We start from the raw sequence: 18,571 nt of genomic DNA on the forward strand, positions 1-18,571 counted from the left end.
CGCCAATTGCGTGAGGAGACAGAGGGGGCGCCCAGCAAGACAAGGAGCCCACTCAGGAGCAGGCAGCACCCGCAGAAGTGCCGGAACAGGCACTACAAAGAAGAGTGAACTGGAGCTCACCCGAAGTCACAAAAGAAGGTCCCACGACGCCGGAGGACAACTCAGGAGGTCGTGCACTACAGGTTAGAGTGCCAGGGACCCAGGCTTGGCTGTGCGCAAAGGAAATCCTGGAAGAGTGCACAGGAGCCGGAGCAGCTGCAAATCACGCGGTACCCAGCAATGCAGTCTAGCGTGGGGAGGCAAGGACTTACCTCCACCAATCTTGGACTGAAGAGTCACTGGACTGTGGGAGTCACTTGGACAGAGTTGCTGAGTTCCAGAGACCACGCTTGTCATGCTGAGAGGGGACCCAGAGGACCGGTGATGCAGTCTTTTGGTGCCTGCGTTTGCAGGGGGAAGATTCCGTCGACCCACGGGAGATTTCTTCGGAGCTTCTAGTGCAGAGAGGAGGCAGACTACCCCCACATCATGCACCACCAGGAAAACAGTCGAGAAGGCGGCAGGATCAGCGATACAAGGTTGCAGTAGTCGTCTTTGCTACTTTGTTGCGGTTTTGCAGGCTTCCAGCGCGGTCAGCAGTCGATTCCTTGGCAGAAGGTGAAGAGAGAGATGCAGAGGAACTCCGATGAGCTCTTGCATTCGTATCTAAAGAATTCCCCAAAGCCGAGACCCTAAATAGCCAGAAAAGGAGGTTTGGCTACCTGGGAAGGAGGATAGGCTAGCAACACAGGTAAGAGCCTATCAGAAGGAGTCTCTGACGTCACCTGCTGGCACTGGCCACTCAGAGCAGTCCAGTGTGCCAGCAGCACCTCTGTTTCCAAGATGGCAGAGGTCTGGAGCACACTGGAGGAGCTCTGGGCACCTCCCAGGGGAGGTGCAGGTCAGGGGAGTGGTCACTCCCCTTTCCTTTGTCCAGTTTCGCGCCAGAGCAGGGCTGGGGGATCCCTGAACCGGTGTAGACTGGCTTATGCAGAGATGGGCATCATCTGTGCCCATCAAAGCATTTCCAGAGGCTGGGGGAGGCTACTCCTCCCCACCCCTGACACCTTTTTCCAAAGGGAGAGGGTGTAACACCCTCTCTCTGAGGAAGTCCTTTGTTCTGCCTTCCTGGGCCAAGCCTGGCTGGACCCCAGGAGGGCAGAAACCTGTCTGAGGGGTTGGTAGCAGCAGCAGCTGCAGTGAAACCCCGGGAAAGGCAGTTTGGCAGCACCCGGGTCTGTGCTAGAGACCCGGGAGATCATGGGATTGTCTCACCAATGCCAGGATGGCATTGGGGGGGGGGCAATTCCATGATCTTAGACATGTTACATGACCATCATCGGAGTTACCATTGTGAAGCTATACATAGGTAGTGACCTATGTATAGTGCACGCGTGTAATGGTGTCCCCGCACTCACAAAGTCCGGGGAATTTGCCCTGAACAATGTGGTGGCACCTTGGCTAGTGCCAGGGTGTCCACACACTAAGTAACTTAGCACCCAACCTTTACCAGGTAAAGGTTAGACATATAGGTGACTTATAAGTTACTTAAGTGCAGTGGTAAATGGCTGTGAAATAACGTGGACGTTATTTCACTCAGGCTGCAGTGGCAGGCCTGTGTAAGAATTGTCAGAGCTCCCTATGGGTGGCAAAAGAAATGCTGCAGCCCATAGGAATCTCCTGGAACCCCAATACCCTGGGTACCTCAGTACCATATACTAGGGAATTATAAGGGTGTTCCAGTATGCCAATGTAAATTGGTGAAATTGGTCACTAGCCTGTTAGTGACAATTTGGAAAGAAATGAGAGAGCATAACCACTGAGGTTCTGGTTAGCAGAGCCTCAGTGAGACAGTTAGTCATCACACAGGTAACACATACAGGGCACACTTATGAGCACTGGGGCCCTGGCTGGCAGGGTCCCAGTGACACATACAACTAAAACAACATATATACAGTGAAATATGGGGGTAACATGCCAGGCAAGATGGTACTTTCCTACAGCCCACAAGCAGACAACTACCTCCAGCCGGAAAATCCCCAAAAGTGCAGTGCTGTGGCCACTATCTCTCCATTGCTTCAGCCAAGATTCCGCACACCAGTGCCCGTGCCAAAACACACCAAAAGCAGAGCCACCTGCTGCCGCAGAAAAAAGCTCCAAGGACCACTTCATTTCTTCCCCCAACCCTGCCATTGAAAAACCGTTAAAGTCACTCAAAAAAGTCTGCCAAATCCTCAAGTTTGCTTTCACTTCTTCTTTTAGCCGAATTCTGTGATGAGGGAGAGACGCCCATGACTGGGCCAATCTCAGTCTCCTACAAAAATTACGGCCTGCGTTGACAGCCATACAAGCAAAAAGGTGTCCCAGCCATACTTGAATCTCCTTAACTTGCACCCTTGTCTTTAGCTAGCATCATACTTAGCAAGGACAACAACTTCTCTTTTGTCTCCAAGGGCAGCCTCACCTCCATTTTCACCAAAACCAGCTCCATACCTAGCAATGTCGAGACATCCATTGGTTCTCATGTTTTCTCTGGTGCCTTAGTGATCCCTAAGTCCCGCATCAACTCCTGAAACCTGCTCAACAAATCTGCATATTCCGTAGAGTGTGAGGAATCAATAATAAAAAAGTTGTTCAAGTAATGGATCATAGCATCTCAACAGGTAACCATTTGAAATAAATTCTGTAAAAATGTACTAAAGGCTTCAAACAAGGAACAAGAAAGAGAACAACCCATCAGCAATGTCTTGTCCATGAATATGCAACCAGCAAGCTGAATCCCTGACACCTCAAAATCATCTGGCTGAACTAGCAGAAATTGAAACGCTGATTTAACATTGCGCTTTGCCATCAGGGCACCAGGCCCAAACAGTTTGATCAAAGCGATGGCTCAGTCCCCGGATGCATAGTGCACTCTGCTTCTTTTTGATAGACCCTTCGGCCAGGAAAGGTGCTGGATCAGCCCAGATTCCTCTGGCACCTTCTTAGAGACAACTCCAATAGGGTATATGATGAAATTAGGCAAAGGCCAATCAACGGAAGGGCCTGCCATAGTTCACTCACCAACTTCCTTCATCAGCTTGTGCCACACCAGCTCCTCACGCCACTGGACAGAACGCAAATTCTGAGCCCAGCAGCACTTATTTGGACCTTCCTAAACCAATATAAAACTGTTCAAAACCTTCCCACAATAATGCTTTGTCCCCAGCAATATCATTCTGGGAAAACCAGTATTTCAGTCTCTTAATCTTAATCGTGCAAGCCTTTCCCCATGTTTTTCTGTCTGCCCCGCCCTATGCTCTATCACTGTTGGGCTGCCACTGACCCCCTGTCCACCCATCGACCCAGCACCCCTTGCTGCCCACATTGCAAAACTGGATACTTCCCACTGATTTTTGAGCATTAATGCTTTTATTCTTTATTGCACTTGCCTTTGTTGTACACCCAGCATGCTCCTGCGTTTGACACTTGCCCTCAACTCCCTATCCTCACCCCTCCTTGGGTGGGATGGGCCTGAAAGGGCATGTAAATCACCAGCCACCCACATGCCGCATACGTCGTCCAGGCCAGTCTGGCCAGTGTCATTGTTTGGTGAAACAACTCGTTGTCTTACTGCCCGAGACTCTGTCCACATCTTCCACCAATTGGGCCCTAAACTTCTCATTATACCTCACCCAAGCCCAGCCGCCAAAGGTTATCTGAGCCCTCTGAACCACATCCAGGTATTTAAACAATGCCACACAGTGCTCTGGGAATTACTTGCAATATAAGCTAGTTTATATCAAGAAAGCTGCAGACCATTTTTTTATGTTACTCAGCACCCTCTGCCTCTTGGACAGCTTATACTCCTCTTTGAACCCTTCGTTAGCCCTGACCTCCATATGTGGCAGCTTGAACACCTTAATTTACTCTCCTTTTCGTAGCTGCCATCAGATGAGCACCAAGCAGTTTGGTCCCCATCCCCATGTAGGAAAGTTTCTTGTGTTTTACAGCTTTACTTTCCTTGGCCCCTTCCTCGTCCTTCACTAAGTCCACAAGGTCAACTGAACCTGATCCTGCTTACTTCCCAGAGGTCTCAGATAACTTATCACTAGTATCACTCCCACTGACTGACAAATCTTTTTTGGCTGTAGCACACCTTCCTTACCCGGCTTCAAGAGCACAGCATTCTGAGCCCTGCTGCCCCGATGCCAGTCCTCTATCCATTTGCTTAGATGCCTCGTTCTTCTCAACATGCTTCCTCCTGGCCTGCAAAACACCACCTTCTTTGCTACTGTTAGCCACTGGGGGGCCATGATGTCATTCACAAGGTGCCTTCAACCATTCTATCTACTTGCTCTTAGAGTCCCATAATTCTCCGTCTTCAAGATCTTCCTAATAATAATCTAACACATTCTCTTCTATTCCACAGTCACTGCGGAATGGAAAAGACACTGCACCCGCATGCACTTGTTAAAACCACCCCTCCATCATCAACACCACCATCACCAAACTGTGGATCATAAAGTTGGTCTAAAACTATGCGTGCTGTGGGGAAGCCACGTAAAGTTTTCCTCTGCCATCTCCTCTCCAGTCCTTCGCCATCCTGAGTCAGTCGCACTGCCATGTGCCCTGTCTTCATACCATGATTTATGAGTCATAACTAATTCTCCCAGTTGGAATTGGGCCACTCCAATATCCCTGTCAGGCAACCCTACCTGTCCTGTCTGGTCAGCGACCCTCACTACCTGTTCATCCTTCACCTTACTCCCTCCCTCTTCTTCTGTTGCCCACATCTACCTCCCACCAAGCCCTGCACCCTTCTGCTCATTGCCCACTCCCAATACATGGACTGGGGACAAACCACAATCCTGCCATCCCAGACAGCACCTGGAGCACCCCAACAAAATCCCTCCAATGATGTAATGATCACAGTGCAAACACACTAATTAACTAAATTAACTAAATCTAGCCCTGCCCCTAATCATAACCACCAATACCTGGCTCCCGGGTCCATGGACCATGCCACCAACCCAAAAAGCCCCGGGTGTACTGCTAAATGCCCACCCCCTGAACCCTCATTAGATTGAGCCTATTCTTTGCTTTATCAGTTTGCAATATTGTGATGCATTCCTTTACCAGTGAGCAACCTCTTTACCTCATTTGCATTCTTCATTCCTCTAAAGAAGACAAACAGATCTGTTGTGCCTCTCTCCATGATTACATGACCTTTTTATTTTCATTTGGTGACCAATCATTAGTAGCTTTAAAAGCCCCATTCGAATTTCCCAGATGCAGTATTCCTGGATGTTATACTCTCTCCAGCCAACTCCAAGTGGTTTGCTGATCCGAACCAGAAATAACTGGGTCCAGAAATAACAAACCCAGTTTTATGCGTTTGGCTCAGCATCTGGAAAAACAGCGGTCTGGACAGAGGCAGAAGCTGTGGGCAGATGGCACTAGCAGAGCACTGCGATGGAGAGAAGAATGGCACTTTATTAAACACATAAGGGGACACCCAAGGCTGGAGGGACCCATCCCAGGGACATTAAGGTAAGTTCAGGTAAGTGTTTTTTTTTTTTTTTTTTGTGGCATAGGGGGGCCTGATTTGTGCCCCCCTACATGCCACTATGCCCAATGACCATGCCCAGGGGACATAAGTCCCCTGGGCATGGCCATTGGGCAAGGGGGCATGACTCCTGTCTTTGCTAAGACAGGAGTCATTTCTATGGAGGTTGGGAGTGAAAAAAAATGGCGCAAATCGGGTTGAGGCAAAAAAATTGCCTCAACCTGACTTGCCCCATTTCTTGATGCCCAAGCCCCATATCCCCCTACGCCGGCGCTGCCTGGTGTACGTCGTTTTTTTTAACGCACACCAGACGGCGCCGGCGGCTAACGCCGGCTAACGTCATTCAATAAATACGGCGCCCGCATGGCGCTTCAGAATGGCGTTAGCCGGCGCTAATTTTTTTGACGCAAAACTGCCTTAGCGCAGTTTTGTGTCAAAAAGTATAAATATGGGCCAAAATGTAGCACTTCACAGAACAGGCTACAAGTAAAATTACTTTTCTTGTGCTCAGGCTGCTGTGCTTTGAGTCCTGGTCCTCCTCCCCTGGATGTCCCTCCTTTGTGTAACCAAGCCACCACAAACCTCTTCCCCCATTCTGGTTCAAGCCCTTTAAGGCGGATATCAAGACTCAGGTGCAGATTACCCCTTTGAACAGGTTATGCGCTTATTTATCTCAAAGAGTCCTGGTGTTACAGTTCTCACAACAATGGAGTTGTCCATTCCCCCTTGGGCTGCTGGCAGAAACCTACTATACTTGTCCTTCTCATTCTCTCTTCTGGAAGGACACACACGCTGGAGTTTTTTCCCAAATGCAGAAGATGCTGCAGCAATAGCAGTGGAAGCTGCTGTATCAAGTTCATTGAAAGTGTGCTCGGGCTCCGGTGATCATAATGCAGGTCTCCTGCTGCTGATGAACTCACTTCTGGGCTCTGGTCTGGTATGGGGATTAGGTCTCAAGAGTCAGAGGTCACAGTCTGCCTCGGTTGACTCTCCTATGCAACAAAACCAACCTCAGGCACAATTTATATGATCCAGCAGCACACTCCAGTCAGGCACAATTCTTTGGTGAAGCAGCACAGTTCCTTTGATGCAGTGGCACAGTCTGCTCAAGTGTAGATTCTTGTTGTCAGAAATCATTCGTACAAAGATCACTTTCCTTACTCCACCTGTTTGGGCAGATCGGCACACCACCAGGGGTCAGCTGCTTCTACCTCTTCCTGGACTGTTGCGCCATCTGCAGGGTTGGCAGGACAGCTTCTAAGTGCTTTAGGTCAGAGGAACACCTTCTTCCATCCAGGTAAGGGTTCAAGTGATGTCTCCTCACCTCAGGGAAACTGACTGTCAGGCAGCCTCCCACCTCTGGTTGCACAGGAATTCTCTGAGTACTAAGTTCAGCAATAACTTCCTTGGTCAAAGAGAACTTTGGAATGCTAGAATGCTAGAACAAGTTGGTCATTGACTTCCACTTGTATATAAACAAAGCAGACAGGTAATGTGGCTTCTCTGTCTGTACTTTCACAACTAGTTTGAAGTGACTTTTCTTATAAGTGTTCTTCCCAGGCTGCTTTCCAGTCATAACCTTTGTGTAGAGTGATGCTCCTCACCGCAGAGTAGACTCAGGCCTGGAGCACCCACAACAGAGGCACAAAGGTGTATGAGTTTCCTGCACCTGGTTCTCAGCAGCCAAAGTGAGCAGTGACCAAGGACGAAACAAAGGATGGTCCTCAGTTTGAGGGGTCCTTTTCAACCTATTAAAAGATGCTGCAGACCCAACATTCACCCCACCATTTACCAAATTGTAGTGTTAAAGGAAGTCTAATCAGCAACTCTTCTCTGCAAAAGGCCTTAATTGCATGTCTCATCTTTCCCCACTTCAGTGTCTAGGTCTCTTCTCTCCACGTTCAAGGCTTTAATAATGACAGCAATGTTCACTGTATGAGAATACAACTTCACATCCATCTTGTGCACAAGCACTTTCAAAATGGAACCCACAGGCCTTCTTCACTCTGGCTCACTCATACACACAATGCATGTACCACACGTGCCATATACACACACATGCACTTGGGATGTTAGCGCTAGGATCTGAGTTAGCACACAGAAACATAACTTTGCATGAGTGGGCCAGTAGGCCTTGATTTCAGTGACAGTTTAAAAGGTATCAGGGCAACATGACTATACACCAGGCTGGAGACATTCCCATCCCAACAAGTAGGCTTCAAAGGATTATCCTATTATCACATGATTTCTACTGCTTGGTGTATCATTCCTATGGAGTGGTCTCATTGTACTGAATGAGGTATTTTTTCACATCTTAAAGGTACAATCACCAAGTTTTCATCATATTCAGTTCTTTAGCTCACATACAGTGTAGCAAGTTCCCATTCTCTGTGTTCTTGACTTTGATGCCATTCTCTTGCATACACAGGCAATATTTTATTAAACATAAAAAGAGGTTTTCCTTTGGAAGCCTGTCTGGTGTTCATTTTCCACCCTTCTTTAAACTTAATATGCCCAGTACTGATTGATCTTTGGAACTGATTGCGACTGGAAGGGAAGGTTGCAAAGGAAATCAGTAGTCAGCTTTCTTTATTTCTTGAGATCAGTTAGATTAGCGACCCTGTGAACAAATACAGTCACGTTTCTGTTGTCTTATCACCTTTGTTACACCAAACCTCTTTAGTTTTGAACTTAGACAAAAACAAGCTGACGGTGGACAAGCATGGTATGGCTGCCTCGGTTCTGCTTCCTTTCTGCTTGATTTTTCATTAGCAATCAATATGGGGGCCCATGCCCTGTTGTTGGCTCGCTTACACCAGGTCGAGGATCAAAAAAAGGACCTCACATCCTAATTGCAGACCCACTCTCAAACCATGCTCCTCCCGCCATCAGTCAGAACTCAAGCATCTCTTACGAGAGTTGCCTCAAGATTCCTTACTCAGCTTCACATTCTTCAAAGTTTATATTTTGCCTTTAGCCTAGTTCATCCGCGCTTTCGGTTCACCCTTATCACATATGCATCTGATACTCAGCTGAATATCCAGCTCATAGATAATTCCCTTTAGACATAGGTCCTCATTACAACATTGGCGGTATTAACCGCCTACCGCCACGGCGACAGCAGCCAACATACCGTCGCCGTGGCTACCAGCCGCCCACCCGCATTATGACCATAGAGGGAATTCCGCCAGAAGGCTGGCGGAATACCGTTGACGGTCATGGCGGTGGACGGCGGTCAGGTGGCGCTGCTGTCAGCAGCAGCGCCACGCCAGCAAAACACCGCCGACCATATAATGAGCAATGAAATGACCTGGCAGTGTTTTGCTGGTGGACACTGCTGCTGCCAGCAGCGCAGAATCCCGTCTCCTGCCAGAGGACCCCCTGCAAGCAGGTAAGTCAGGTTCTCCGATAGGAGAGGGGTGGGGTGCACATGTGTGGGGGTGTTGTGTGTGTGTGGGGGAGGTGTCTGTTTTTGTATGCTTGCATGCGGGTGTGAGTCGCGTTGACTGAGTGCATGAATGACTGAATGTGAGTGTACGTATATGTTGTGTGTTGTGAATGTGTGTGCGACAATGTATATTGGTGTGTGTTGCAGTGTGTGGGTATGTATGTGTGCATGCATGGGTGGATGTGGGTATGTGTGTGTGTATGACTGTGTATGTGTGCACGTGTGGGTGTGTAAATGTGCGAGGGGCAGGAGAGGGAGGGGGAGGGTGGGAGAGGACTCTGGGGAGGGGGAGGGAGGCCGGGGAGACTCCTATCAGTGCCAGGGAAGTAATTCCCTGGCACTGATAGTGCCTACCCCCATGGTTTTCGTGGCGGGAGGCATGGGATTGTGACTGCTCAGCGGCCATCACCACCCTGGCGGACGGAGTGGTACATTGGTGGTTTGGCTCGAGGCAAACCGCCAATGTCATAATTTGGGAAAAGGTACCGCCAGCCTGTTGGGAGTACCTTTCTCCAAATAACCACTGACCGCCAGGGTCGTAATGAGGGCCATAATGTCTACAAAGCTGAAGTTTTGGTGGTGGGCAAGCACTTATCTAAATTGTGATGGAATTGGTGACCCTCTACCTTGGGATTAGCCCTCACTCCTGTTCACAAGGTCAAGAACCTTGGCATCTATTCTGATCAAAATTTCTCCCTGCCCATGCAGGTCAGTACATTTTCAACATCTTGCTACTTAAAGCTGTACTTTTCTTCTGCTCATAATGCTCCAAACAGTGGGCTAAGCAATTATTCTTTCTCGCCTGGATCACTGAAATCCTCTATACTTTCCTGAATTTCTTCTTGCTCACAATTGAAGAACTGTGATATCTGCAGTGAGGCTCATATTTGGCTTACTTTGCTGGACTTTTGTCTCCTCGGTTAACATTATCTTGAATTGGCTTCTGGCATTCAAGCGGATTATGTTTAAATCTTTGTGTCTGGTTCATTGGGCGTACCTCAAGCAAGACCTTTCATTGATTCATTCAAAGTTCTCATCTTATCTACCTGCCCATTTTAATAAATCATCCTCTATGATTCCGACGATTCCTCTCCAGCTCTTGAATTGGTCTGGAGGTCCTGGCTTGTCAGTGCTGGTTGCCAAACACTGGAACGTAATGTACAAGCTTAGTTTGATTGCCTATCATCTCTTTTAATGCAAACCCCTTTGGAGCTGGCTTTTCAATACCGCCCCTTATATCCCCCTGCTCAAGTGCTGCCTGTGGTCAATAACGACAGAATCCCTTTGTGGTGAATGTCATTCGCTACAAATCTCTAGACTACACTATACAGATTTTAGTCGTTTTTGATATTTTTCCCTATGTAACAGGTTCTTTTAATGCTTTTGTCCGCGTGTGTGTCTGCCACCTGTCTGTAAGCTGTCCAGATATGTGTCTGCACCCTGTCGGTAAGTGATTTGACGGCAGTATGTTTACTATTGCCGAGGTAATTTTTGCCATAGGAAAATGAGCAAGATTACTACTTGGCAGGCGTGCAACGCCCACTGGGCTGAAAGTGCTTCAGCCCTGCCCCGTCAGCTAGAGCAGCCCGGGCTGGCTGGGCTGTGGCTGCCATCTGGTAAATCAGCCTCAGTCAAAGCATCTTGCTCGTGGTTCTGAGCCCGCCTGCAGCCGGATAGCCAGGCCTTTTCTTTTTCTTCATTTTTTTTGTATACCAATTGTTTGGCCTTCTCAAGCGAGACCCCAGCCTCCAAGCTATAGTCCTGGCTGCTTGGAGTCCTGGGACATGGTGTGAAAACGGCAGGTATTAACTCTGCTATTGTCACATTAATATTCATCCCCTTTGACACCACCATTTCAACTGAGTTTCCTTTCTGGCACTTCATTTTTTACCTATTCTTTTTTAATTAGTTCTGGTAATCTTTTGAAAGGACTACCAATCTGCTTTTGTTTATTATGATTAATATTTCCTGTTGCATAGTGCAAGAACTCTTTCCCTTCTCTCAAGGTTACGCCCTTGTTTTCCTCCATTATGTTCTAAAGTTTTAAAGAAGGCCCGGGGTGAAATTTCTGTTTCGCCAGTAAAATGTTGCTCAATTTTGTGTTATACTTGCATGAAATTGCCAAACGTGTGCCATATCATGTGATTACAGACTGTTCCCTGCGAAAATTTAGCACAAGCGCATGGACAGTGTGAGCGAACAGCATACAAGCATGGTATGTTGCCTTAAGATATAGCATCAAATGCATGTTTTGCATTTTGTGTAATTGTTCTTTATTTTCTGAAATTTAATTAAATTAGACAATAGCAAATTATGCAAATTTCACATACCCCTACTTTTTACATACCGCTAATTGTATCTGTTAGATGAAATTATTTACCCGACTGATGCCCCAATTACTCCAGATGGCAAATAAGAAGAGTATGCATCAGATACTACTACTGGAATATTGCCAATTACTAATTGGGAACATGGGCTCACAATTAACCTACCAGAGACCTGTGGAAATAGGATGTCTTATATGCATCGGGCAGATTGACAGAAATACTGCACAACACAGTGCAGAAGCAAAGAAACTGGTCTTTGCTGTGCAAGGGGAAGAAAGAGCAAAGCCATATTTACTAAATATGGCCTACTGCTGCAGTCTTACCCTGTGCTGATGTCTTTAAGGACCCCTAATGCCAGGCACAAATGTTTGCACCATTACACAAAGATCTGTGCCTTCTGTCCGGCATGGTTTCTTTTAATTGGTACTAGACCATGCTAGTACAAAACACTTCACCTGGACAAACTTTAAAACATTTCCCACATGGGGTGTGTGCTATACAGTGCAGCACACATTCAAAGTGTGAAATGTTAGGAGAAATAAAAACTGTTTTTCTTCACGTCTGCATAAAGGACTCAAGGAGGGGTTATTTTTGACATGAAAAAACATGGGTGGTATTGCTGGAACACCCAAGTGCCATCAATGGAACTCGAGTGCTACCAATGAAACACTCTTGACACAAGGGAGTGCAAAGCGCTGTTTGCATTACAAAAGGCACTTTTCAGGAAAAAAGTTTTACGCTGGAAATGAAATACCATATCTAGACCTTGTGCCATTTGGCGTCACTGCAGTGCAAAGTCTTGATAAATCTATCCCATACATTTTATGTGTAGCATTTATATATAAGAAAAGCAGTGACTATGCAGATTGTTCTTTTGTCAACAACAAAGCGTTGCAAGAATTCCTTGTAGCATAGTCTTCCGTAAGAGCACTGCTTCCATTATAGACAACTGAGGCTCAGATATGTCCACAACGGTACTCCCAGCCCCTCCCGCATCAAGAAAAAACTCAAGAGCCTTTCCTACTTGACATACCTACTTTTCACCTAGGGAACAGAGATACTAAACAGCGCAGGACACATGGAACATATGCGAATGAATCCATTTATTCTCTTGGAGACAATGACAGTGGACAACAGAGAGACTAAGGGCCATATTTATACTTTTTGACGCAAAACTGCGCTAACGCAGTTTTGCGTCAAAAAAATTAGTTAGCCGCCGGCGCTGCCTGGTGTGCGTGAAAAAAAACGACGTACACCAGGCAGCGCCGGCGTAGGGGGATATGGAGCTTGGGCGCCAAAAAATGGGGCAAGTCAGACTGAGGCAAATTTTTCGCCTCAACCCGATTTGCGCCATTTTTTTCGACTCCCAACCCCCATTGAAATGACTCCTGTCTTAGCAAAGACAGGAGTCATGCCCCCTTGCCCAATGGCCATGCCCAGGGGACTTATGTCCCCTGGGCATGGTCATTGGGCATAGTGGAATGTAGGGGGGCACAAATCAGGCCCCCCTATGCCACAAAAAAAAAAACTTACCTGAACTTACCTCAATGTCCCTGGGATGGGTCCCTCCAGCCTTGGGTGTCCTCCTGGGGTGGGCAAGGGTGGCAGGGGGGGTCCCTGGGGGCATGGGAGGGCACCTCTGGGCTCCTTCCGAGCCCACAGGTCCCTTAACGCCTGCCCTGACCAGGCGCTAAAAAACGGCGCAAATGCGGGGTTTTTTGACCCGACCACTCCCGGGCGTGATTTTTGCCCGGGAGTATAAATACGACGCATTTCCGTCGCCGTCATTTTTTTAGACGGGAACGCCTTCCTTGCATCTCATTAACGCAAGGAAGGCGTTCACGCCAAAAAATGACGCTATTTGCCCATACTTTGGCGCTAGACGCGTCTAACGCCAAAGTATAAATATGGCGTTAGTTTTGCGCCGAATTTGCGTCGAAAAAAACGATGCTAATTCGGCGCAAACGGAGTATAAATACGGGCCTTAGTAATTTTTTTAATGTAATAGATTTCTCTTCTGAATGCAAAGGAGCTAAATGACTGGAGTGGGAAAGGTTTGTGGGGCTATCACTTGATCATCTAAATACTGGGGGGTTAGTAAATGTTTAAATATTAGTAGTTAACTGGGGAAACTTTAGCATGCTGTGGGATGATTGTCTGGGGCAAGAGGTAAGTTTAGCCACTGCAATGAGGGTGGCATTTTAAGGTGTGTTAGAGCCTGGGTATTGGTAGGGGTAAGTACACACCTACCGTTAGCAATACACCCCCAACACAGGGTTGTGCCCAGTTAAGGTCCCACAAAGTAGCCCTGGCTCAATCCCTGGTAGCTTGGCAACGAGCAGTCAGGCTTAACGCAGGAGAAAGGTATGTAAAGCAAGTCTGACAACATACAAATCCTACACCAATTTATGAAAATAATAAATATTTGTATCTTTAAAATGACACCAAAATGACAAAAATCCAATATAGGGAAATAGAGATATGATTTTTTAAAGATTAAAAGTAAAACTAGCACTACGAAGCAAATAGCGGTCAAAGCGAAGATTGCACTAGACCGGGACACAGTCAAGAGATACAGCCACCTACAATATAACACTTTTATACTTACTTCTACGAGTGGTTTTGAAGCAGAAAAGTGGTCCAGAACCCCAATCCAAGGTTCCAGAATATCTGAGATGCTCCTTGGGATGTTGGGACTACAGTTCCCAAAATGCACCTGGCCAAATCCCTGCAAGTCTCCTAAACACACTCCAGGCAGGGAACTTTTGTGGAAGCTGGTGCAGGAAAGCTCTTTTAGCCTGTTTCTTTCAGGGAGTCCACTCATGAGTCCGTTGAAAAGCAAGGCAAAATTCATGGGGCTATTGTTCCAGATTGCAACAGGAACAATATTTCAGTGTGTAGTCCTCTGTGTTGAAGACCAGAGTTCCAGTCGGGCAGTCCTTCTTCTTCTTGTAGTTTCAGGCAGCAAATCTGAATTCCAGTGCAGATCAGCCACTCTTATTCATTCATCTTGAAGGACAGTCAGTGTGCACCTGTGTCCAATGAGCTGCAGGGTGCCACTCAGAAGTATGACAACTGCCTCCAAAGTGTGGCATCTTCTTGTCCCATATAGCACTGCATGTTAACATTCCAAGATGGATGATTTTCCTCCAGAGGAGTAAGATCTCGCTAAACCAACCCCCTTATGTAGCTCATTTCCATTAACTCCTCTCTGAACAGCTGCACATTCCTTTCCTAAGTCCAGCATCCCTCTGTGGGATACAGAGGTGAGAAGGCTGGCCTGGCTGCATTCCTTTCTGACTGGCTTCCTTTTGAAGCCCCAGCTTGATTTACTCAGCCTTCCTTGCATGGCTTCGCCATCTGCCTACCTCCCCCAGCAGATAACCTCTGCTTAGTGCAGGCCACTTATCACCTCATCAAAGCAGTCTGCCTAATCCTGTTAGGACTGACCAATCAGGAGAGACCACTAGCAGGTTGGAATTATGCTTACAGTAAAGAAAGTCTTATAATTTCTTTCTGTATCAGTTATGATAAGTTCAACAATGGCAAGTTGCTGCATTTATCATTACCATTCAAGTCCTTTCATGTCATTTGTAGCTTCTTCCTAGCCATACCCTGGTTTATGAAGAATATTTCAATTTTAGTCTATGGGACTAACCTTCTACAATTGGGGAAAATGAAAGGTTCAGTTTTTCCCTCACCGGGGCAGATACAACATCTTCTATAATGTCCCTGTTAATAGTTACACGGCACCCCACACCTAGGGCATCTAGGGGAGACCTTGGGGGTGACATATGTAAAAATAAGGTAGATTATTTCTTTGGAAGTACCTTTAATTCCAAAGTCAAATTTGCATAATTTTTACTTTTTAAACACAGTCTGCAAAGCAGGGCTGCCTTTGAAAATGACAGTACCTTTCGGTCTTGCATGACTAGATGTTCACAGTTGGCTTTTTTGTCTTCTAGGCACTATTTTTCACTTAAAAAAATTATAACTCCAGTTCTACCACTCAGATTTTTGTCTTTTTGGTGTAAGATAGTTCATTACATTCTTCTCTACTTTTCTAAATAGGTTTGAGGTTTTCTTTTTTTTTTTGTGTTTTGTCATGATTACTCTTTAAGTTCTGCATAAATATTTTACACAGTGCCTCTCAGTTAAACCTCACTGCTTTTGTGCTAAGCTACCAGGGGTTCAGTACAGGCTTATTTAGTGGCTTTTCGAGGTTCACCCTGACGAGGATTGTGGCTGTTGTTTGTCTAGGGTTTCACCCCCTTCAACCAACATCCCAATTTCTCACATCTTTTCTTTCAAACATTAGGAACTGCATAGATAGAACTGTTTGTGACACTGCAGAACAGGAAATGCCTGAGCTTTGGCCCTGTAAGGTAACCGTTTTCCATCTTAAGAGGAGGTGTTACAACTCTGGATTAGAAGTCCAAACTTGATTACTCATTTTCTCCTTTTTCTCTAAAGCCTAAACAGCTGCTAACGCAAGTGAGATAAACAGTTTACTCTGAATTTCCACTGTTGAGCAGTGAACCTCTATGGCCTCTTCTACAAATGCAGAATTTGTTGGAAGAACACAAGGGTCAGTTTCTCCACCCTTCCATATCCAAGCTGAATTAAAATGAGTGGTACTTGATAGGTTCTCTCTATCATCAGAAGATTTGCTTCTGAAGTCATAGATGCCCTATTCTGCGCTAGAAGTCCTCCCTTGACTAAGGAAGTCAGTTCCAGTCAGTGGGTAAACAATCCCTTCTTGTTGCAAGATCCAGTGGAGGCAGTGGTGCTGCAGATTTCATAGTTTATATTTTCTCTGGCAGAAAGGTATAAGTGTAACAATAGCTAAAGGATATCTATCAGTGATTTCAGCTCACACCAAAACTTTTAATAATGAGTTATTTGTTAAAAATACTGATTTTTTTAGATTTCTTTAGGAGCTGTAAAACTAACCTTCTCTGTCTCCTTCGGGATTCCCTAGTGGGACTTCAATCTACTTCTTAGTACCCTCCTGGGAACCCTCCTTTTAAGCCTATGTGTGCATGCCTGCGAAAGTTCCTTGCATGGGAAACAACATTCACAATAGCTACTAGTACAGTAACTAAAAAGGGGCACTGGAAGTTCTTCTAGATTCTCTTCCAACACACTCTTTCTGCATAAAATCATTTGAGAGTTCCGTCAACCCAGGTGATGTTCTTCTTAGTGTATTTTCCTCCTCCTTATTCATCAAAAGATGAGGAGAGACTTCACAGGCTAAATCCCAGAAGGGTGTTTGGACATTATATTCAAAGATCTACTATTTAAAAAGATAGTGGAAATCTGTTCATCATCTTGGAAGGTCACACAGTGGGTAAATCAGTACAAAAACAAACTATCTCCAATGGTCCAGTGGAGCTACGTGTGCATCATATTTGTATAAGCAACCTTGAAAAGCTAAGCACTCATTGTGTGAGAGGTAAGGCAGCTATGCGGTCTCTTTTTTTAAAGTAATCATTTTATTGACTTTTTCATTTAATGCAGCATCATCTCATAGATTAAATAGCACAATAAATACATATTCATTCAACACTCAGATGCAGGTGGATTTTCTTGCTCCTGATATGCTACTGAGCTTCTACAGTTATATAACTCTACAGGGAGGGTCTTTTTCAGTGGTAGGTAGTCATTCTCTTCCTTTTCTGCACCTCTCCCATGATCCCCACACCGTTTTGTGTTTCTTTGGGCATCCCCAGGCCTCATACACCGACTTAGCCTGTGCACAATCTAGGCCCTTATCTGCCATCCAGGCACTCAAGGCTGCAGCTGATGCGTGCCTCCACAGGCGTGCTATGTCCCTTTCGGCAATCATTAGGCCCAGTCTCAACACTGTCCTGTCTGCAAGCGTGTAACCCTCATCATCCACCATTTTGGGAGTTAGGTCTATTGGACATCCCATAGCAGTCTCCAGTGTGGCCTCAACTGCATCCCAGAAAGATCAAAGAACTGCATAGACCCACACTGTGTGTAATAAATTCCCCATTGCATTGGTGCAGTGCAGGCAGTGAAGATCAGGTGCCCTGTGTATGAATCAAAAGTGCTGGGGGTCAGGTATATGCAGTCGATGCATTTAAATTCTATGAGGCGGAAATGTGCCGTTCCAGCCACCTCCCTTGGTCCAATCTGAGTCAATGCCAGTTTGTGTCATCCAGTGTCTCAAGATTCTCCTCACTTTGTTCTCTCAGCCCCAGACAGGAGTTGGGTGAATGTAGTAGTAGTAAGGAATTATATATTACAGATATCCAGCTCCTGGGGGGAAGAGGGTCCACCATAGGTCTCGGTTCAAGGGGATTGTATTCTGGAAACTTGGTGAGAGTGGTGAGGTACGATCTAAAGGCATGCCTGAGTTGCAAGTAGCAGCATAATTGTGTGTGTACCAGTCCAAATTATTCTTGGAGGTCCATGTATAATTTGATATCCTGCCTTGCACATGTCCCAGGGAGGAGACACCCAAGTTGTCCCAACCTTGGAACCCCTCCAAGGATGCAACTGTCGGCAGAAGAGTGCTGTGCTATAAGGGTGTCTCTCTTCGGTTTCCCCTCCCACCCCAGGTCTCTCAGCACTGCCCCCCCCCCCCATTTTGCAGGGCCACTTTTGTCAGTGGGGGGGGTCCCACAAAGGCAGCCGCCTCCAGATATATATTTATATATATATATAGTGAAGAGGGAAATGGGCACCCATGTGACAGTGGTCAACTCAATAGGATGGGTCCTCTTCAGCGCCGTAAGTCCACTCATTCAGTACAAGAAGATGAGAGGCCTAATTAAATGGGAGTCATTTGACTATCGCCAAGTCGCCGGTAGACTAGTGACAATTGCTGAAGGTCACCCATTGGGGCCCTCTCTACCACTTAAGTGAGTTGAGGGCTGATTGGAAAGGTGCTATGTCGCTTTGGAGATGTGGTATGGGTCGTTTTGCATTGCATACAATATTTTAGGAAGGATCATCATTTTCACTAATTCCACTTGCCCCACTATTGAGATTAGCAGTGAGAACTATCTCAGGAAGTCGCATGAACAGGAATGTGAGATTGTCCATTTTCATGTGTGCTATTGTTGCCTGGATGTAGATCTTCAGATTTTGGAAGCAAGTGGCTGTGACCAGCAGCCCCACATGTTGAGCCCATTTTGTTGTGCGCTCTGGCGGTCTTATGGGGTATAGCCCCATTTTCCT

At 46.4% G+C, this 18,571-nt stretch overlaps 1 protein-coding gene across 1 annotated transcript in view; it reads left to right on the forward strand.

The window, feature by feature from the left end:
- The window catches only part of LOC138293849 (extracellular calcium-sensing receptor-like), a 172,735-nt gene that overhangs the window by 109,887 nt on the left and 44,277 nt on the right, over positions 1-18,571 (forward strand). The window contains exon 9 of the mRNA XM_069233157.1: positions 11,187-11,250. Coding sequence (XP_069089258.1) covers positions 11,187-11,250 — 64 coding nt within the window. The remainder of the gene's footprint in view (positions 1-11,186; positions 11,251-18,571) is intronic.

This window comes from Pleurodeles waltl, chromosome 4_2 (assembly GCF_031143425.1).
Source record: "Pleurodeles waltl isolate 20211129_DDA chromosome 4_2, aPleWal1.hap1.20221129, whole genome shotgun sequence".
Classification (NCBI taxonomy): Eukaryota; Metazoa; Chordata; class Amphibia; order Caudata; family Salamandridae; genus Pleurodeles; species Pleurodeles waltl.